A 23,212-nucleotide genomic window follows, 5' to 3' on the forward strand; every position below is an offset into this window, starting at 1 on the left:
ACCCAAGCTTTACTTTAACCAATGCCCTGGAACGAACATAACACTTATCCAAGGTGCAAGTAAACTATGTTGTAGATTGTCATATCAGTTAAACCCTCTGTGACTGATAAATCTAAGAATATATATTTAATCACATAATCTTGATTACTTTCCACTGTGCTGACGACACAATAAACAAGAACATAAATGTGATAAGGATTTGGATGAATTTATAAATCAAATAAACATATAAATGATAACATGAACCAAATGACACATAAAGTGATGAAAATACTTCTATTTCTTTATTGATATTGAAAAGATAAAGATTACATTGAAATTGAGTTTTATTTACGGCATAAAATCCAACACTATAGACGTGTAAAATGAGAAGTAGAGTGTGAAAAATTGGTTCTCAACTCACTTATTTATAGTTGAGTTTAATTTCATAATCCTAATGCTAATGTGAGTCTTTTAAATTTAATATTTTCTAAAGAAGAGGTAAATGATAAGTGAAATATATAATTATATCTTTTTCCTTGTCGTTTTTAAAGAGAATTTCGAAATTCTTATACAACTAGGTATAGGAATATAAATTTAAAAGGTAACAATAATTCCTAATGCTATTAAGATTAAGGAAAAATTATAGAATTAAAAGAAAAAGATAATGATAAGCAAAATGCCAAAAGTCTTTTCTTTTCTTCTTTTCTCTCTCTAATTTCGAATGGCGCCACCAAATAGGATTATGATTTCAATCCAATTAATCCTAAAGCCATAACAAAAAATAAGAATTTTTTGAGCACCTGGGGCCTTAAGCACCTAACGCCTAGGTTGACAATCTGTCAATCTAGGAGCCTTCCAAGTGTCTGATCGTAGATATGACTTTTGCATCTTCTTTGACTTCATCAAAAACAAGGAAATAGGTCCTTTTAGAGAAAAAAATAATAATTCCTGGGTACAAATAACAGGGACTAATACCCAAGTTGACATTTTGTAAACTTAGGCCATTTAAAATGGAGTTTTTTAAGATTTTTTTCGACCATCTTCTCTGTTTTCAGAAAATATTAAGATTCAACTTATTTTGGGGACCAAACAGAATTTTTGAAAGGGAAAATAGGGACCTAGCGCCCAAGTTGATAACTGGGGCTGGACCCTGCGCCCAAGTTGACATATTGTCAACCTATCAACCTGAGTTGTTTTCGATCAAGTTCAGCAAAAAGTATTCTGGGTATTTTTTTCGTCATCAGAAATAACGAAGATTCAAGAAAACTCGAGGAGGAAACCATAATCTCGAGTCCCTAGATGTAGGGCCCAACGCCCAAGATGACATAGGGCTGGGCCCAACGCCCAAGTTGACAATCAACCTGGGGCCCATTTTGCCTTTAATTGCTCAAATCCATATTTGATGAGACCATTGAATCTGGAATGGTCAAAAATAGGGTAGGAGATCTCGTCCTCAAGTTCAGAAGCCTTGTAAGTATCAAAAATAAAATCTTGGGAGCTCGAGATTAAGTACTCAGCACCCAGGTTGACAAAATTCCTGGTGCCCTGGGTTCTACTTACCTAAATCTGATGTCGTTTTGACCATTCGTCTAGTTTTTCACAATGACAATGATCCACAAAGTCAGAGAAATTAAATTCACAATTTTGTATTTTTCATTTCCAGCTCACCCAGAAATGAAGAGTTTTGAGTGTCTCATTTTTGTAAAACAACAACATCTCTGAGAACCGGTGACCAGCTTTGCCATAATGCATAAATAGACTAAATGATGTCAAAATATCACTTAGGCATCTTAAAGTACATCCATTGGACGTTTTTACACTTACCCAACGTCCAAGTTGACATCATATGTCAACGTGGCACTCAGATGTCAATGTGGCATTGGGTCATGAACTGCCTTCAGTAAAATAGACATAACTCACTCAATTTTAATCTGATTGACGCGATTCAATTTGAGTTTTGAAGATAATTCAATGATCTATCAAGTCATGTCTCACAATCAAGACATAATTCTAAAGCTATTGTCGTCAAAATTCACCCCAATGAAGTTACAAAAATAAGCTTTGGGTTACCTGTAAGGGGACCCGCTGGGCTCCAAAAAATGGCCATCACCACCAAGAGCTAATTTTCACTGTTAGATCATCATCAACAGTCAAAAAATCTTATTTGTATTTTCCCCTATTTTTGTGGGCCTCCTTCACCTATAAAAGAAGAGCTTCCTTAGCTCATTTTTCACATTCAGAAAACTACCCACAAGGTTAGAGCTTCTCTTTCTACACTTTCTCTCTCTAGAATTTGGAGCATCTAACACTTAGTCTATAGCTGTAATTACCATCTCATGAGAAATAAAAAACTCGAAGTAGACGTAACCCTATTACTATCGCGATATAGGAGGTGAACTACTATAAATTTGTTGTGTTTCTCTTATAAATACTTAACTACATATTCATTCTCGTAATATAGCGAGCAAGTATGGCTTAAAAGTCTAGTCTAGATTTTTTGGTCAACAAATCAATAGATCCTTCTCCCAAAGTCTTGAACCATAATAGTGTTGATCCTGTTAAGGTCGTAGAGAATGGCACACCTGATTGTTGTATTATTGGTCTACAACTCCATCTTTTGTTCAAATTGGAGCACATGTTCCAACGAATCTCCTTCACCATTGAACAATGCAAAAGTTGGCATGGTGAAGTCTTTTGGTTTGGGTTCATCAATGATCTCTTTTAAAAATAGAGACTTAGTTGTATTTCTCATCGCATTTCTATTTTGATCATCCAACTATGTGATCCTTCCCTTTCTATTTTTCATAATCTCTTTCACCGTCTGTTCTTTTATCTGCGCCAAATTGCCTCCAAATTAATCATAGCCAAAGGTTTTGTTTGTGCAGTGAATATTGGCGCCTTCTGTGGCACTCCAATTGGAATTAGATCGCACTCCATCCTTACCTGCTCAATCCTTCTTTCCTAATTGAAGTACTTATGGAGTGCCTGCTCTGTGTTTGCGGCGTTACTAAATTTGGCACAAAATCATTGTTAGATAAATTAATAATAAACTCAAGATCAATTTGTATATAACATAGAACACAATAATAATATATAATAATTAGGTATGCGTACCTGATTGATCCATAGCAATTACCTCAATTCGATCCATAGCAATTACTTCGATTCGATAGTGCAATACTATCAACTAAGTCTTCCTCCCTAGATCTCTAAATCAGAAGCAATTTATTTATTTGATTATCAAAAGGTATACAATTGTGATGAGACAATATGTATTTATAGAGTTAGGGAGGGGACTTAGCTACAAAACCCTAGTTGGACTGGACCTGCTCATCAAAGGCTTCAGTTAACTAGTAAAGCCCACACTTCTGCTTCACCTAGACTTTACACACAGATGCTAATCCCATTAACAATTGATCACCAATAATATGGGCTAACACAGCAAAGAACTATCCAATCAACCCAAGTTTTAATAAAACCAATAAAAGTTAATGTAAGCTCAAATAAAAAGTCTAACATTCTCCCACTTGGGTTACATTAATTTTAATACATTTGTGGCCACTTTAAAAATGATAGTTCTGTGATAGTATCTCAACATACCGGTCCAATTTAACCTTTGATAATGAACTATGACAGCCATATTATTTTTAAATAAACAAAAGACATTCATAATCACAAATACCAAAGTATTAAATCGACATGGTCAATAAGTCTAGTAGTGTGGTAAGGAATTATGTTCAACATGTGATCAATTTAAAATAACATAATATCCTTATCAGTCCTCAATTTTACTGATACCGTGATGCTTAATAAATAAGCCAGTGAAATTAACCATACACTACTTAATAAATAAGTCAGTGTCACTAAACTTTCTTAAAAAGTTAAGCCAACAAAATATTATTGTCATTAAGCAAATATACTTAAAATACAATGATCACAACAAGATATGAACTACATGCTTTCAATTCAATTATTCTCGAGAATATAACAAAGCCTAACTGAAAGCATAAACATCCAATAATAAAAAAAAGTATTGGCCCACAAAGTAGTTCATAACATCAACAAGTAAATTACATATAAATGTAATCTCAAAAGATAAAACAAGAAACTCCCACTAACCCAAAGGAACAAAAGATTATAAAATGCTCATATCAACAACATGTTTATCAAACAATATGGCACTTAATCCTTTGGTTAGAGGATCTGCAAACATCGACTTGGCCTTTTAATATTCTATCACAATGTCTCCTCTCTTGACCAAGTCTCTAATAGTGAGATACTTTATTTCCATATGTTTGGAAGCACTACTAATCTCATTATTCTTTGAAAAGAAAACGACAATATTATTATCACAATAGATTAGCATAGAATAGGAAATAGAATCAACTAGTCGTATCTTTAAAATCAAATTCTTTAACCATAAAGCTTGCAAAGATGCCCCATAACATACGACAAACTCAACATATATAGTAGATGATGTGATTAAAGTCTATTTAACACTTTTTCCAAGAAATAGCAACACCAACAAAAGTGAAAATATAGCTAGAAGTTGACTTTAAATCATCTACACAACCACCAAATCTAAATGTGAATAACTAACAGCTTGAAAATTGTCGATATGCTTATACACAAGCATAAAACTCTTCATTCTTTGCAAATATCTCAAAAATTTCTTGGCTGCAACCCAATGATCATGGCTAGGATCAGATAAATATCTCCCAAGAACATCGACCATGAAAGAAATATCAGGTCTAGTACAAACCTAAGCATACATCAAACTCCCTACTACATTTGCATATGGGATGTTCTTCATTGCTTCTATTTCCAAGTCGTTCTTAGGACATTGTTGCTTAGTGAACTTGTCCCCTTTCAGAATAGGAACATAATCAGCTTTACATAAATCCATGTTGAACCTTTTGAGCACACGATTAATGTAAGCTTCTTGAGATAAGCCAAGAACTTTTCGATTCATGTCACGATGAATCTCCATCCTCAAAACATAAGAGGCCTCTCCAAGATCTTTCATATCAAAATTGGAAGACAAAATTTGTTTTTGGTCTCATTTAGTAATGACAAATCACTGCTGGCAAGTAAAAATGTCGTCTACATAAAGAACAAGAAAAAAATATAACGACTCCCACTGATCTTCATATAAGTACACTAGTCAAACTTGTTCTCTACGAAACCAAACGATGTCACAACCTTGTCAAACTCCAAGTACCATTGGCAAGATGCCTGTTTGAGACCATAAATGGATCATTTCAATTTGCAAACTAAATTGTCATTTTCATTTTCCTCAAAACCTTCAGGTTGAGACATATAGACTTGCTCACTCAATTCTCCATTCAGAACAACAGTTTTAACAACCATTTGATGCAACTCTGAATCAAAGTGCGCAACTAAATTCATAATAATTCTGAATGAATCTTTAGTGAAAACAAGTGAGAAAGTTTCTGTGTAATCAATACTATTTGAGTAAAGCCTTTTGTCACTAAACGTGATTGATACCTTTCAATCTGTCCCATTTTATCCTTTTAGTTCTTAAAAATCCATTTACAACCTATTAGTTTGAAACCATAGGTAATAGAGCTAACTTCCATGAATACATTATTTTTTGTCCATGAACTTAATCTCATCATCCATGGCTTCTATCCATTTTGAAGAATGTGGACAAGTAGGTGCTTCACTATAAGTGACATGATCCACAAAATGATCAATATCATATTCTCCTTCTCCAACATAAATAAAATTATCATGACACTTTGTTGACTTCTTTTGTCTTTGAGATCTTCTTCGAGGAGGTACTTCTGGAATAATCTCTATTTGTTGATCATCATTTTGAATGAAATATTCCACAATTGGATTTCTCCAATAACAGAACCCTCATCAACAACAAAACCTTCCTTAATAATAGGGTTTTCATCAATAATAGGACCCTCATCATCTTAGATATTAGGAGCAATATATTCATCAGCAATGAGAGCGTTAGCAACTAGAGTAAGAATAAGACTGCTATTATTATCATCTCTTGAAAAAGATATAGGAATAAAATTCCTTTAGATGACTCCCCCGTTTCAAGAGATGTTGAAAGAATATTTGCAGCAACATCAAATTCTAGAAATTTAGCAATCTGAGATCCAATAATTTGCGTACCATGAGTAGGACAGTAAAAGCGATAGCCTTTTGAGTGCATTGAATAACCAATGAAATAACGACGATTTGTTCTCGGATCTAATTATTTCAAATTAGGATCATAAATCCGTACTTAAGTTGGACGACCCCATACACAAAGATGATTCAGACTAGGCTTTCTCTTAGTCCACAACTCAAAAGGATTTTGGGAACAAATTCATTTGGAACACGATTTAAAATATAAGTTGCAGTCATAAGTGCTTCACCCCATAAAATCTCTAGAAGATTTGATCTACTCATCAAGCATCTAACATATCCATGAGAGTGCGATTTCTCCTTTCAGCAACACCATTTTGCTCAGTGAACCTGACATAGTGTATTGAGAAACTACACTATTTTCTTGAAAATATTCAGCAAAACGCCCCATGTGTAGTCCATATTCTGAATAATGACCATAATATTCTCCTCCACAATCTAAAAGAATAACTTTGAAGACTCTTTCTAATTATTTCTTAAGAACATTTCAAAAGATTTTGACTTTATCAAAAGCGTTGGATTGTCTTTGATCAGGTAGGTGAGGCCATAAGAAGAAAAAACATCGATACAAGTTATAAAATACTTGTTTCTGGACAACGTGGTGGAATAAGGTCCACTGATGTCAGTGTGAATAATTTCTAATAAAGATTGACTGCGGTTTGTAGTCTTCTTTCTTGTTTTAGTCAATTTTCCACAAGTACAATTAACACAAGTATCCCAACCAGAAGTATCAAGATGAGGAAGAATTTTAGCTAGAAGTAATCGATCAACTCTTTCTTTAGATATATGACTCAATCTATCGTGCCATAATGATAAGGATGTTATCTTAATATAAGATGTCTTACCCACAATATTCACAACATTGAAAGAGGAAGTTAAGGAAGTCAATGATAATTTGAAAGGATCACCAGAGTAAAAACAGTTTCCAATTATTCGAAGTCAAACATAATGTCAACATTATGATTGGCAAATGGAAAAGAAAATTATTACTAAACTAAAAGCGGAAGCAAAACTAAATTACTTAAATGTAGGAATCAAGAAAGGATTGTTCAAAACAATCTGAACACTACACTGTAATTCGAGAATAAATGTGCCAATAAGATAACGTCAACTCCAATATAAGTATCCTCTTTAAGCTTTGACTCCCTCTCACTTGTCTTCTTGAGATCCCTTAGCCCCTAGTTGTGATTGCTTCTCTTCATATTTTCTTTATCCTTTGTTGGGTTTGAGCTGAGAAACAAAGTGAGAAGATTCATTCTTCTCATTTTGTTAGCTTGCTTGTTTCAGCTACACACTGAGAAATTAGGTCACTAAAACTCCATGCTTTATTATAAGTGTTTAGGCTGTCTTGATAAAGCTAAAAGAGGTAGGAAGTTCATGAAGAACTTGAAGAATGGTGTAAGAGTCGGGAAGATGAATATTATGATCTTTCAACTCGGACTGAACATTAATAATTTTCAAAATAAAACCTCACACTCCTTTGATTTATCATACTGAATGGTTGTCATTTCATCCATGAGATGTCCAGCTGCGGCGTTTTCACTAGTGTCAAATAATTTTTCTACAACATTAAAAAACTCTTTGACATTTGTTGTGTCTGACAAACCACTCAAAAGAAGTTCAGGAATGGATCTTTTCATAGCAATAAGACTAAGATGATTTGAAATTTTCCATTGTGCATGAAGATTTTTTTAGGCAACAACGCTGATATTAGTAAGATCAGTAGATTTTTCTTCTCGAAGGCATAAGTCCAAATCTATTATGACTAAAGTAATTTTCATATCTCGTTTCCATGTCTTAAAGTTGGAAGCATTCAGAATTTAGATGGAAACGTTATTGTTATTCGCAGAAAGGAGACCGAAAAAAATCCAAAAATGAAAACTTGATCAAGCTATATGAGCCAAGCAATTAGAAAATATTGTAGAGTCAACTGGTCATTATAAACTCCCCTTTGGGGTGAGAATATAACACACACATGATCTACCTTCATGAAGTTAACAATAAAGAAAAAATACATATCAATTAAGAATTTATTACCTTTGGGCAAATAAATTTCTTAAATAATATATATTAATTCAAGCCAAAAATAATAATAAATATATATTTAAATTATTACCTTTGGGCAAATAATTAAAATATACACATTTAATATTAACCCACTTCATGGAATGTGAACTAATATATATAACTACTACCTTTGGGCAAGTAATTACACATATAGCCAACCGAAATAAATATTTTCTATAACATATAAAATTTGGTGATTAAATAATTTTCAACCAAATTTCAAAAGGTTATATATAAATTGCTTGTAATATATTGATAATAAAAAAAAATAAAGTGTCCACCATAACACATTATTTTAACATCAAACAATCAAGTTTTACAATTTAAAAAAAACAAATAATAGAAAGATGTGAAAGAAATAATATTGGTGGAGATTACATAGTCAATATAAATTAAATAAGAGAGTGACTATGTCAAACAGAACGAGAAGAAACTCAAAAAAAATTTCTACGATTTACGGATTTCGAAAAATAATTAAAAATTATTTTTAATAATTTTTTAACTACATAATTATCATTAAAATAATAATAATTATTAAACGGAGTCAAAAAATTATTTAAAAATTATAGAAAAACTAGAAATTAAATTCTAATCACGCTGGAAAAAAAGAAACGTCGAAAAACGACGTCAGAAGTGGCCGCACTCGCCCCCACGCACCGCTGCTGAGAGTGGGCTTCGCAGGGATCTAGGCATCTTCTTCCTCCAGCCGGGTTGGAGGCGGGTCACGCGACCCAGTTGCAGACAGGTCGGGTCAGAGAGAAATTCTGGCCAAAATCACGATGAAAAGGCGATTTTTGATGGGTTTTGATCGGGAATCAATTTGCACTCTTAAAATTGATTCAATTTGGTTTGAAAAGGACTAAATCCAAGCACATATTTCTGTGTATAATCCGAAAATATAAAAAACAAACAAGAACCCAATTCTACCATGTGTATCATCCAATTCGAAAAATTAAACGTATAGAAACATTTTAAATCAATTATTGATGATATATGCATAATCAATTTCAGATTATAATCAATAGAATTGAAAAACACAAAATTAATTTCATAAAGAAATATATAAACCCTAAAAGTTTAATCTTAAAATTCTCCTAATTTATTCAATAATTTTATGCAAGTAATATATTAAAAGAAAGAGAATTTAATGAGAAATAAAATCCCTAAACTTTTAAGATTGAAAAACAAAAAATTCAACTTAAAATAAAAACGAAATTAATATGTAATTGAAGAAAATTAACATATAAATATTAATTGTTATGCAAATTATAGGTTCTAAATCATATACAATAGACAATCTGATACCACATGTTAGATAAATTAATAATAAACCCAAGATAAATTTGTATATAACATAGAACACAATAATTATATATAATAATTAGGTATGCGTACCTGATTGATCCATAGCAATTACCTCAATTCGATTCATAGCAATTACTTCAATTCGATAGTGCAATACTATCAACTAAGTCTTCCTCCTTAGATCTCTAAATCAGAAGCAGTTTATTTATTTGATTATCAAAAGGTATACAATTGTGATGAGACAATATGTATTTATAGAGTTAGGGAGGGGACTTAGCTACAAAACCCTAGTTGGACTGGGCCTGGTCATCAAAGGCTCCAGTTAACTAGTAAAGCCCACACTTCTGCTTCACCAAGACTTTACACACAGATGCTAAGCCCATTAACAATTGATCACCAACAATATGGGCTAACACAGCAAAGAACTATCTAATCAACCCAAGTTTTAATAAAACCAATAAAAGTTAATGTAAGCCCAAATAAAAAGTCTAACAATCATGATTTTCACTTATTTTGTCTGCCTTTCTTACTCCTTCCATCACTTCTTTCTCTTTGAGCACTAGTGTCAATTGATTTCTCATTTCTCTCTCAGAGTTTTGAGATATCGTTACTGGCTGCAACTTACTAATGACATGCTTTGGTTCAGACCCACTTGTTTATCCAAGTTCGCAACAAATTTGAGTTTTGTTCATTTTAGCCTGCATATCAACCATTTCCCCATAAACTTCTTCATATTGTAGTTAACATCCTCTTGATGTTTCCCGTTCTCGTCCTGATCCTGCTGACATTTCTCTTGAGTCGCACGCCACTCTTACTGGAATTTCTCTTCTATGAGACACTGCATTTCCTCATTATGTTTATCTTTTGTAGTCATTCTTTGATTCATTTCTTTCATCTCTAACACTAATGCAGTAGTTAAATCCATGATTGGATTTGACGTATCTCCTTCACTCGGCGTTGTTTCCTTCTCCGACACTTTCTTAGAACCCATCTTAGTTCGTATCCTCAACTTCAACTTTTTGTTCTAGAGATTCCCACGGACGACACCAACTGTTGATGTCAAAAATTGGCTCAACAACAAAATTATATTATCACTTTGAATTCCTTACACCAGGTTTGATCTAATCAAAATACAATCTTTATCTGTTTACACAATTTCCCTTTATATTCACTCAATGTGATCTGGGTCGACTGCTTCCCGAGCTCAAATGTGCTCTTGAGGATGTATTTTGATAGAGCTTCGACTAGTCTAGTGTGATCAAGAATTTATCTCATTTTTCGAATGTGTGGGTCTTCTATTTATAGGCGCAAAGAATCATTTGTATCCTTCTTTATGCATGTTCTAATTAGTGCATGTGGATTAATTATCATCTGCTCCTCTGCGTGCTTTCCTCGTCCCGCTTTCAGAGCTCCTTATATGCATGTTTTGTCTTTTCCCAAACTCTTCTTTGGATCCTCTCTTCTTTGAGTTATGCTTTTCTTTAAATAAAACGGTGCCTTTTTTTATTGACTTGCCAGACCAATATATTTGTTTTTTTTTTTTAATAGTTTCATAATTACTTTTTTATCCTCAAAGTTATTTTTTCCACTTACAATTTCAATTGATTGATGACTCTTATTTTTTTTTTATTTTGTTATGTGAGTCAATTTATTATTTTTAATTTACGAAAACTTTTTTTTAAAAATAAGAAATATTTTAATAATTTTTTTATGAATGGAGAAATAATTTAATAATTAAATTTTTTTTATTCATAATTATATTCGGTTGTATTTACTGAGTTAACTAAAGTAAATAATTAACTTATTTAAGGAAAGTAAATAATGAACTTATTGTAATTGTAGTGTTGTAATAATAAATTAATATTTATTGAAAAAACTTATAAAAATTATTTACAAACAAAAATAAGAAAGAATATATAGTGTAATTAGTTTTGTTCAATGAAAATTAAAGAACTAAAATAAAAATAAAGAGGATTATTTTTGCACTCGAAAATTTTAAACACACTCCCACATTATTTTTTAATCTTACATTCATATGTATGTATATATATATTAATAAATAATATACATTTAATTTTATTTTTACTTATTTCATATATTTTCTTGTTTGATTTTTTTGTTAATATTTAAAATATATTTTATTTTTTATATATATGCCTTATTTTTTACAATGTGAGAAGAAAAAAGTGAGTATAATAAATTATGTATGTATTTTATGTAAAATATAAATAATAAAATGAAGTGTATTTAAATATTTTTAGGATGTAAACCAGGGGCGGACCCACATATAATCGAGGTGGGGCAGTCGTCCACTGGAAAAAAAATCGGGAAAAAAATATATATGCAATTTAGTTAGTTACAACATATATTTGTAATAAAAGATGATATTTAAATGCATAATGTTAATTTTGGTGGAGTGTTAAGCTACTTAGCATATAGGTTAGAGGACACAAGGGTTCTAATCCTATTAAATACATTTTTTATCTTTTTAAATTTACTTTTTTGCCCCCCTCATTTACCAAAAAAAAAAATAAAAATTACACTCCATCACTTTAAATCCTAAGTCCGCCACTGATGTAAATAAAATCTACTAAAAAAAATTCATTCTTCTATAAACAATTTTAATGAATTTGTAAAATAGTTGAATAATTTAATTTGAATGACAAAGTTATAATGCTATAACTAATTTTTTTAGGGGAAAACTAATAATAAATTAAAATAACAATAGTAAGAAACAAGGCAAAAATAGAAACATTGAATATGAAATTTAGGGTATTTTTACAATGCATTTAATTTTTTTTTTTATAGTCGTCTACGTTATAGTTATTTAAGACATATTGTAAAAAATTTAACACGCTAAAAATATAGTTCAAATAGTCTGTTGCACACAAGGTTCTTTTATTTTATTTTTATATATATGTAAAATAAATTGTTTAAACCTTATTTTTGACGTGTTAAATTTTTATGAGTTTTTCAAAATTTTGCAGAATATTTAAATAACTACAATACAAACAACTATAAAAAAATTAAACAAATTTTTTCTTTTCTAAATACTGAAATGGATAGAGTTGTATCGGTAGACCCCTTTTAGGGAATGCATTGTATAATTTTTTAAAAATTTAAAAATAGAGTATAAAAGAGTGTGAATAGAGTCTCTTGAGCACTCCTCTTCTTCTTTTTCTTCTTCTTCTTTTGACTAATTATGATTTTTGTCACTTAAATTTTAATATATACTAAATTATGCTCTTAAAGTTTTCTAGTCGTTAAAAATTACTGCTGAACTATTAAGATTATTGGATTTAAGGACTTTTATTTAATTTTATTTAATTTTACTAATTCAGTGATTGTTTATGTACTAAATCATGCTTCTAAATTTTGAGATCTATCAAATTATGTCACTTGAACTTTGCCATATATCAAATCATGTTTTCTAAATTTTTAATAACCTTAAAAGTTCAAAAAAAAAAACATGATGAGACACTTGTTGAAGTTGGAGAGTGAAAAATCTTAATTAGTTTTTTTTTTTTTAATTTATTTTCTAATTTTTGTTTGTTTGGTTCATTGGAGAAAGAAAAAGGATATTCCAAGTCAGCAATCTTAAACCACCAAGTAAGGGTTACATATGGAAGGACGAAACACGTCATGAGAGTTTTCATCGGATAAAAAGAGGACCCCATTCCCACACATCCACACTAACTAAACGACAAAATAAGTTTAGCTAAGTCAACGGTTCAGATAGGCAATGCTGATAGGTTTACCATACGCTAAACCATACACTCGCATGCACAGGATTCCACGTCTCAGAAGAATCAGATATCTACTTGCAGATGTACGCTAAAGATTTGTTTCAGAAAGACTTTCTTTAGAGGAAGAAGAAAATGAAGATGAAAGAGACAAGAGTGAGTGATTATTAAGAGAACCAAACTCAAAACTCAAGAGATTACAAAAAAGAAAAGAAAAGTTGTCAGTGTAACACGCCAAAGTAAAAAAAGAGTGTAGAGATAGAGTGTGTTTGGGTGTATAATTAATTACTATGAAGACGACTTCTGATTATTTATCAGTATATAGATTTAAAAGTTTTGGCAGAAAAAGGTAATTATGTATTGACCGTTACATCCCACGCGTCCAATCCCTATTTCTTTTGTTCTCAGCTTTGGTCAGACTAAAATTTACTCCCCTTCTTTAATTACTGTCCTATCTTTGGAACTAGCCCATATCGTATATTCATATTACATGTACTTCTTTTTCCTTCTTTAATTCTTTTTATAATTAATATCATTGCATTTTAGTCTTTTGGGTTTGTTTGATTTTTCTCTTAATAATATAATAATCTCTCTTTCTCCGGTAAAAACAACATGTCGCCGGTGGATACAAACAAGGGCTGGAATGGTGTGCAGGATATGAACTATCCTACGCCACTTGCTTCCCATGATGATGTTGCTAAAGACCCTATTGTGTTTTGGGATACTCTAAGGCGTTTTCATTTTCTGATGAATACCAAGTTTATGTGAGCAAAACCTTTCATCTTTTCTTCTTCTTTTTTAGTTTACCTTTACTTTTGGGATTTTCCCACTATTATAGTAATAATAGTATGTAGCTTAGATAGTGTTGTACAAAGATTCTTTATATTTTTTTAATGTTGGGTTTTTTTTTTTCAATTATTTGAAGGGTTCCTGTGATTGGAGGGAAAGAGCTGGATTTGCATATATTATATGTTGAGGTTACAAGAAGAGGTGGTTTTGAGAAGGTTGTCTTGTGCCCCCAACTTTTCACTATTACTATTAATAATAATAATAATAATTAAGTCTCTGTCCTAAACATGTGTGTATATGTATATGTATATGTACTGTAGGTTGTTGCAGAGAAGAAATGGAGGGAAGTTGGTACTATTTTTATGTTTTCTCCAACAACAACAAGTGCTTCTTTTGTGTTAAGAAAACACTACATAAGTCTTCTTTATCACTATGAACAAGTTCACTTCTTTCGCATGCAAGGTCCTCTGTGCAGCCCTTCTGGTAAAATTTTCACTGTATTGTTTTTGTTCTTAACTTCTCTTATTTTCATTTTTATTTTTTAAAAAAACCAACTTTCATTTTCTACTTGTTATTGTTCTTTGGTTTGCAGTTACATTTCCAGTTTGCAGTCGCTCGTTCAAACCAGAATTGGCTATAGTTGAATATTCTCCCAAATCCATTAACGATTTTCCTATGAACCAGGATATAGAAGGTAACAAAGCACTTCATTCTTATATGATACATTATTTTTCAATTTTTTCAAGCAGATTTTATAGTCTTAGCTTGTGTTTGTGTATACTCTTTTTTAACTTTTAGAATTAGAAAAAATCCTTCTGGAGGTGTTAGAATAAAGAAAAGTCCTTTTTTAGTTTAAATTTTCTTTTGGAAGTTGGTAAAATTTGTAATTTCTTTCAAAATAACTTTTAAAAAATTATTTTTAAAATTAAATAATTTACATTATTCTTAATTTACTTTAATGATATTCAAAAATTTTGAAAAATATTTTTCAATAATTTCTTTTATATAATATTTATTGAAACAATAAAACTAAATCAAAATTTATACTTATCTTGTGTTTCTACATTACAATTTTTTTTTTTACTTTTAGTCGTAACAAAATCTGTAACAAAATCTGTGACTAAAAATGAAAAAATGACTAATTATAAATCATTATTTCTATCTTGTGACTCAAAGGTCTGTAGCTAGATGTATTAGTCACAAAAATTATAATTTGTTATTATTAAACGTGTTTTTAATAATAATATTTATTGTGATTAAAATTAAATTAGTGACATCTTGTTAGTAATTTTTTGTTGTGACTAAAAATCACATTTAATCAAAAAAAAATTTATGTTGTGATTAAAAGATTGTCATTAAAAGTAAGCTTTTGGGTTTTTTGTTTTTTCAGGTATAGGAACTATTGATGGAAAATTCGACTGTGGCTACTTGGTGAGTGTGAAGTTGGGGTCTGAGGTTTTAACTGGAGTATTGTATCATCCAGAAGAAGAAGGGTGTGGTACTAGTGGTAGCCCTGTTGTTGCTGAGCCTAACAATAATGCCATAGTACCTTACACCGGCAAACCTCGCCATTCTCGTCGTCGTAAAAGGAAGAGTAAAAGAAGAGGAGACCCCAATTATCCAAAACCCAATAGGAGTGGATACAACTTCTTCTTTGCTGAAAAGCATTACAAGCTCAAATCCCTCTTCCCGAACAGAGAGCGCGAGTTTACTAAGATGATCGGCGAGTCTTGGACCAATCTCTCCCCAGAAGAGAGGACGGTACGGTACTATAAATTACATGTTTCGAAAAACCTTATTTGTTATCATTATTTAGTGTTGTTTGTTTGATGATGTGTGTAGGTTTATCAGAATATTGGTTTGAAAGACAAAGAGAGATACAGGAGGGAGTTGAAAGAATATAAAGAGAGCATTAAACTGAGGCAGCAGACAGTGGAAACTAGTTAATGGAAACTATGTTAGCTCATGTATGGAGTGTAGGTCTTGAACTGTATAAAAGAGAAAATTCATATAAAGAATTATGGACAAGACTACTCTGTTTTGAGATGTACACTTTATGTAGAGGTTGTAACTTTGGTGAAATTAAAGCTCAATTCCAAAGAGCACTTACCAAATCCTTTTTGGGCTTTCATGAGATAGTGGTTGTGTTTAGTTGGAGGAGATGAACATGGTATGATTTACATAAAAAGATTAGGGAAATTTTCAAAAATGCACGAAATTAAGAAATACTTAACAAAAATACAGTTACACGGTAAAAACAACTTATATACGGAAACTATAATTTAATTTACACATGATATGGTGTCACCTTCTTCGACACCTTGACCATTAGCGTCCCAGGAAAAAAAAACAGAGCAACCATTGATGCTCGATAAAGTTTTCTGAAACAAAAATTTAACAAATTTCAATGAAAAATCAACAAAAAAACTTACCTACTCCAATAATGAGATTGACAGAAACAAAAAACAAACATCAACAAAGGTGAATCCATTAACATCAAATTCTCATTGATCAAATCTGCCTACACAGAGGTATCAACAATTCGAAATTCTAATCTCATACAGAACTCAGTAAGATTTATACTCCTTATTCAAAAATTGTCATTTGAATGTTGAAGATCATTCAATAAATAGATGAGACATTGTTGATTGGAGCTCCATACTAAATTCAAATTCAAATTCAAATTGAAACAGATATTAAACATAAAAGCCCCAAAATTTGAAATAAATACATTAATATCGCAGAACAAAACATATAATTGTTGCAGTTCGTACTACAAATGAGTTAAAAATATGATGATCGCAGCTCCTTCTAAATCCAAAATTATTCTAAAAAGAGGTATGAAAAAATAGAGTAATGAAACACAACATTAACGGACATAGATTTATACTAAAAATCATATAATTATTTTTAAATTGTTGCAGATCATACAAGAATGAGTTGAAAATTGTTGATCGGAGCTCCCAATCAAATCCAAACAAAAATAACTAGGTATTGCATTACTTCTCATGATTGCATGTTGATGATTGAAACATTTGATTCAAAAAAAATTTAAAAAACAAATAACAGTGAATAATTATTGTTGTTTAATTGTTTAATTTCTGTAAATCATTAAAATGATCAAATTGTTCAAGAATAAAACAAAAAAAAATAAAAAAAATTAGTTACATTTACTTTGAAATTAAAAGAAAAATGTTGATTTATTGTTAATAAGTGTTGAAAATTATTTTACCAGGATGTTAGATCTACTCACAAGTATGTTTATTAACATCCTAAATAAGAACTTTCTAAAACGATGAAATAAACACATATAAAGTTTAGAAAACCTTACATTGGGTGCAGCGGAACATAATGACTCCTTCCGTTCAGATATCTAGCCCTTGATTCCTTTCTGTAGCAGAGCATTATCAATATCTGAACCTGGATCTCTTTCTCTGAATCTTTGATGCTGAAACTCCTTTGCTGATGATCTTTCTTCACGATCTTCCTCACTATGATTGAGGTATCACTTGCTATGTGTGGGCACTACTCATACACTAAGGATTTCGAAATTCAAGAGGGAAGAGAAAGAAAAAGTGGCAGCTAAAGATAGGGAGAGAGAAAGGCTCGGGTTTTTTCTCTAAAGAAAAAATAGAAAATTTAAGTGTAATTTTCCTGAAGCCTTCACTATCTATTTATAGCATTCCACTAGGGTTAGGTTTGAATTATTTGGCATTAAAATAATGAAAATATCAGTTTAAATTTCCTACAAAAGTGGCAGGCCCTATACTAGTGAATTTGGGCCTCACTTTTTGCAATTTTACAGTTTTACCTTTTCTGCATCTGATTTTCTCAAAAACGCCAATTTTCAAATTCAACCATTTAAATGCCAATTCTAACTATTTAATAACTATAAATAATTATTAAATAATATTGTCATTTATCATATTTATTAATTGAACCATACAAAGTATCATAATTAACAAATATGCCCCTATAAACTCTTTCTTTACAATTTCGCCCTTACTTAGTGAAAAATTCACAAATAGACATAGTCTAATTTGAGAATTATAATTGATTAATCAAAACCAATTACATGAGTCTTACAAGCAATATTATCTCAACTAGTGGGGGGACCATGGGTCTATATAACCGAGCTTCCAATAAGTAGATCAAGAATTTAGGACTAAAATTCACTGACTTATTAATTCTTCGTTGAATCCACGCATAGAACTTAGAATTGCACTCTCAGTATATAGAATGCTCTATATGTTCCACCATATAGACACATCATTAGTTATCCATTGTTATAATCCTAATTTGATCAATGATCCTCTATATGAATGATCTACACAGTAAAGGGATTAAATTACCGTAACACCCTACTATGTATTTTATCCTTAAAACACTTGACCCCGTATAGATGATATTTCAGCTTATGTAAAATGAGATCTCCACCATTTATTTTCGTTTGGTCAAGCTCGAAGGAGATCATCCTTTGCTTACTATTCGCCAGATAGAAGCTATAGATTCCATGTTTATGCTAGCGCTCCCACTCAATTGCACTACCGTGTTCCCAAAATGTACGTATCTTTCTGACCTAAAAGTAGGCTTAACTAACAAATCAAAGAACACGAATAGCCTTTCAAGATTGAGCCTAATCATAGCAGGATTAAGATTATTTGATCTAGGATCAACTTGGCGATATTGACTTGAATAGATTCTACGGTAAGTTTAATAAAATCTAAGTCAAAGTTCAATATCGGTCCCTTCCGATGCATACTCCATGCATCCAACCTGAGCTTTACTTTAACCAATGTTCTGGAAAGAACATAGTATTTCTCCAAATACAAGTAAACTCTTGTTGTAGATTATCATATCAGTAAAACCCTATGTCTGATAAATCTAGGAAACTTTATTCACATAGTCATGTTTACTTTCCAATGTGTTGACGGCACAATAAACAGGATCAAGTATGTGAAAAGGGTTTCAGATGAATTTATACATTATGTACATATAATCATGAAATAAATCATGTGAACCATGCAACATTAAATGTTATTTCTGATCTATATTAATAAGTAAATCTGATTATATTGAAATGAGTTTTATTTAGGGCATAAAACCCAACAAACTCCCACTTGCACTAATATAAAACAAAAAGTGCGTTTCAAATAATCTCAACACCTTGATATTCAAATCAAGTGTAGTAGTAGTAACCTCCTCGTAATAGGATCTGAAAGGTTGAATTAACCACAACCTTTTCTCCACTATTACTCTTCCTTTAATCACAAAATCATTGATAATGTGAAATTCCTCTCTATATGTCTACTCTCTTGGGATACTGGATTCTATATCTTTGGCAACTACTTTTGGTTAATCAAGAAATTAACACTAGTAGTTTAAGGCAATTTGGAATGTTGCCAAAGATGTATAGAACTTTCCTTAGACTGAATAAGTACCTTTCCTCCAACTTTAACATTCAGTCCCTCTCTTATCACTATTCCAAAATCACTATTCCACCCCCAGAGTAACCACCCCCTAGAGACTTCAGATAGGTTTTTACACTTCTCCAAAATCACTATTCCACCCCCAGAGTAACCACCATCTTATCAGAAATATTTACTAGCACATAGGCAAATTTTGAAATCTGATGTGGTGTAGTCTAAGAGATTTAAACACACTCTTATAGACTAACATATAGTTCCTCTTCTTAATCTTAGGATTTACTTGATTGTCTTCCAATGTTCTTCTCCTGGATTAATCTGATACCTACTCATTACTCCCACTCAACAGCAGGTGTCTGGTCTAAGGCATACAAAAGCATATCCAAGACCTCTCACTGTTGATATAAGAAATTCTTTCACGGCTTTATCTTTTTTGGAATAGTTAAGACTTTTCCTTAGATAAATAAAATCTATGCCTAAGAAGTTGTGAAACTTCTATAGATTTCCATTAGAAAGAAAATGCTTCAGCATCTTACTAAAGTAAGTTGCTTGCATTAGAGTAAGTAATTACCAGGTATACCAATAACAACACTAATGGAAGCTTTGAGGACTTTAATCCAAGAATGGACATGAAAAAACAGGAAAGTGGCACAAGGAACATTCACAAAATTGACTCAAGTTGCAGAGATGAAGATGAAGGGCAACTACAAAGCTGCTTTGAAATTAAAGGTACAAAATTTTTCTAAAACATAATTTCATAATGTTGAATTAATGTTTTATTTATGTTATAATAACAAAATAAATACACAACATATTTTTTCTCAGGTTAGAGCATCAAATGAACACATATTTAAAGTGTACAAAGTAAAAAAAATCATGGGTTGTGAATGTAGAACAAAAAACATGCACATGCAACAGGTTTTAAATAGATGAAATGCCATGTGCAGCAGTGATGAAAGAGATGTATCTCGACCCACAAAATTACTATTCAGATTACTATAGCACAACAAATTGGTTCGAAACCTATGAAGCAACTGTATACCCAATAGGAAATCAAAGCAATTGGGACATTCCACAAGAGATCAAGGATATAGAAATATTGCCACCACTTGAAAGGGTGAAAGCGGGAAGACCAAAGAAGAAAAGAACAAGACCTAGTTGGGAGACAAAGACACAAATCAAATGCACCAAATGTGGAAGAAAAGGACACAACAGGAGGACATGCAAGAACCCAAGTATAGACTAAAAAAAAAACAGCAGATACAGAACAATACAACAACATAAATAGAACATTTTTAAAGATACAAAAAGGAAAGAAGGAGGAATTTTAAATAGTGATTGCTATTGAATTGATTAACTGTGAATTCGGTTGCTACTGAATAGATGAACTCTGAATTACATTTTAAATGAATTGATATGATAATGAATTGTTTAGTTTTGAATTTCATTAAATCGCAAAATTAAAGTTGCAAAAACATTAAAATTTAATGTTAATGTTGTTTAAAAAAAATGGAAGAACAAACTCTTAAAACAACTAGAAATTGTTTGATGTATAAAAATATATTAGAAAAAAAACATACATGTTGATTTTTTTGTCTAATCATTATATAAAAAATATTAATAATCATTTAAAATACAAAAAAAAAAAATATAATAATAAAATTAAGATCACAACTATATATAATATCAACATTATATAGAATATAAAGATTCAGGAATAAACCAACATTGTTGTGTAGTTCAGGCTAACAACACAAAAAAAAATATATATAAAAATAGTCACAAGCAATAAACCTACATTTGGTTTAAGTTCTGACTAAACAACATAAACATAAAAAAGCCTACAGAAAATTATTAACATATTATATCATATCCTGACTAAACAACAAAAGATAAATATAAAGTATTTTTCTTGAATTCAAATCACTCTGCTTTTGCTTTCTTCCCTCTAGCTTTTGCCTTCGTCTTCTTTGGAGATTTTGGTGGGCTTTCTGGCTCACTTTCAACATTCTCAATCTGTTTCATAAGTCCAAACTTATATAGCAACACAGAAAGCCTTAGCCAATACTCCTCAACATCAAAGTCAGCATGAATATTCTTCCCCTCAATGAAATACTCAGCAAAAGCAACAACAAACGATCCACAATCACTAGAAACAACAAAAACAAAACAGCAATATAAGAGATGTTAAAATAACAACAAAACTACAAAATTAAAATAGAACAGAAATAATTAAAATTCATACTTATCCACTTGTTCAGGAAATACTTCAGCATTGACAATAGGGAAATGTGCAGTAGGATTCACAGATGCTAGTAAGGTATAAGGAAGCTCATCATAAACACTTAACAGAGAGAAAAATAATGGCAACATGACAGAAAATTACATATATAACAAAATAAATCCTATAGACAAATAACACAAACATAAATATAAAAATAACATACGTGGGTCTCTTAAGCAAACCAGATTTGAACTAAGCATCAAAGGCTTTCTCATCTTCATCATTGACATCGTCTACAACAGATTGTTCCAAAGCATATATACATTTAACCTTACTTGTAACTACAACAGGCTTAGATGGTGAACTCAACTGTTGAGCATAAGGAGACTGCAAATGTAAACCAGGCTTTGGTATTATCCTCTCAATAGGAGGAGTGATCTCATCAATATTAACAAAATTCTCGACTGCAATATTAGGCTCAGACTCTTCCACATTAACAACAGAAGCCAAATCCTACATAAAAGAAAAAGATAAAAAAAAATATACCTTTTAAAAAAAATAATATATATACATTAACAAAACAATTAGGGAAAAATATTTGCCATATTAGCAGAAGTTGCTAATTGTGGATCATATGGAACCAAAGCATATGATTGTTACAAAACAATAAAATAACAACATCATAACAAAAAACCAACAACATAAAAACTATTAAATAAATTAAATAAATAAAAAATAAAATACTTAAAATTTTACAACAACTTTTAAACCAGCCATAACAGTATCATCATCCTCAACAGGTAGCTGGCTATAACCTTTGAAAAAATCATCATCAACATTTTGTTTTTTCTCATTGTTGACAACATCTTTTGATACCTCATCGTCATTACCACAATCTCCTTCACCATTACCATCAATATCATCATCCTGATCATTAATGACACCTTTTTTTATCAATTTTTTGCCCCGAGAAACATCCTCACCCTCTTCATTCTCTTCATTCTCACCCTCTTCATTCACACCCTCATCAGTCTCACCCTCTTCATTCTCACCATCATCCTCATCCCCATGAGAAGCCTCCTCAATCTCAGTATCTTCCTCATTATCATAATCCTCAACATCATGAGAATCCTTGACATAAAAAAATAAACATAAATCAATAATTATTGAAAATTAAACAATAATTAACAGTTTAAAAACAAATTATAAACAAACCTTGCGAGGAGGTCTTGACAACAACATGCTAATTTTTTTATGCACAAATTCTAAAGAATGCATCATATTCTTAAAAATTTCTTTTAAAATGAAAAATTCAGCAGAGAATGTTTCCTGCTTAGCAGAAATATCTGCCAATCTCCTATGAAACTCTACAAATTTAAAAGATAAACTATTTTCATCAACAGATCCTTGACTACCAACATCATCAATCTGCACAGATTTTTCTTTTCTCATGTCATTTAGATTCTTATCCACAAATAATCTATCCAAATGTAATGTCAATAATTCCT

At 31.1% G+C, this 23,212-nt stretch overlaps 1 protein-coding gene across 1 annotated transcript; it reads left to right on the top strand.

Annotated features, from left to right (window-relative positions):
* Nucleotides 1-13,392: 13,392 nt before the first annotated feature.
* On the top strand, nucleotides 13,393-16,168 carry LOC115714167 (high mobility group B protein 9). The gene is made up of 6 exons (XM_030642739.2): nucleotides 13,393-14,029; nucleotides 14,191-14,269; nucleotides 14,375-14,537; nucleotides 14,647-14,748; nucleotides 15,445-15,815; nucleotides 15,897-16,168. Exons 1-6 carry the CDS (start codon nucleotides 13,878-13,880, stop codon nucleotides 15,999-16,001), a joined length of 972 nt encoding a protein of 323 aa, XP_030498599.1. The 5' UTR covers nucleotides 13,393-13,877; the 3' UTR covers nucleotides 16,002-16,168.
* Nucleotides 16,169-23,212: the final 7,044 nt, after the last annotated feature.

Source organism: Cannabis sativa, chromosome X (genome assembly GCF_029168945.1).
Source record: "Cannabis sativa cultivar Pink pepper isolate KNU-18-1 chromosome X, ASM2916894v1, whole genome shotgun sequence".
NCBI lineage: Eukaryota > Viridiplantae > Streptophyta > Magnoliopsida > Rosales > Cannabaceae > Cannabis > Cannabis sativa.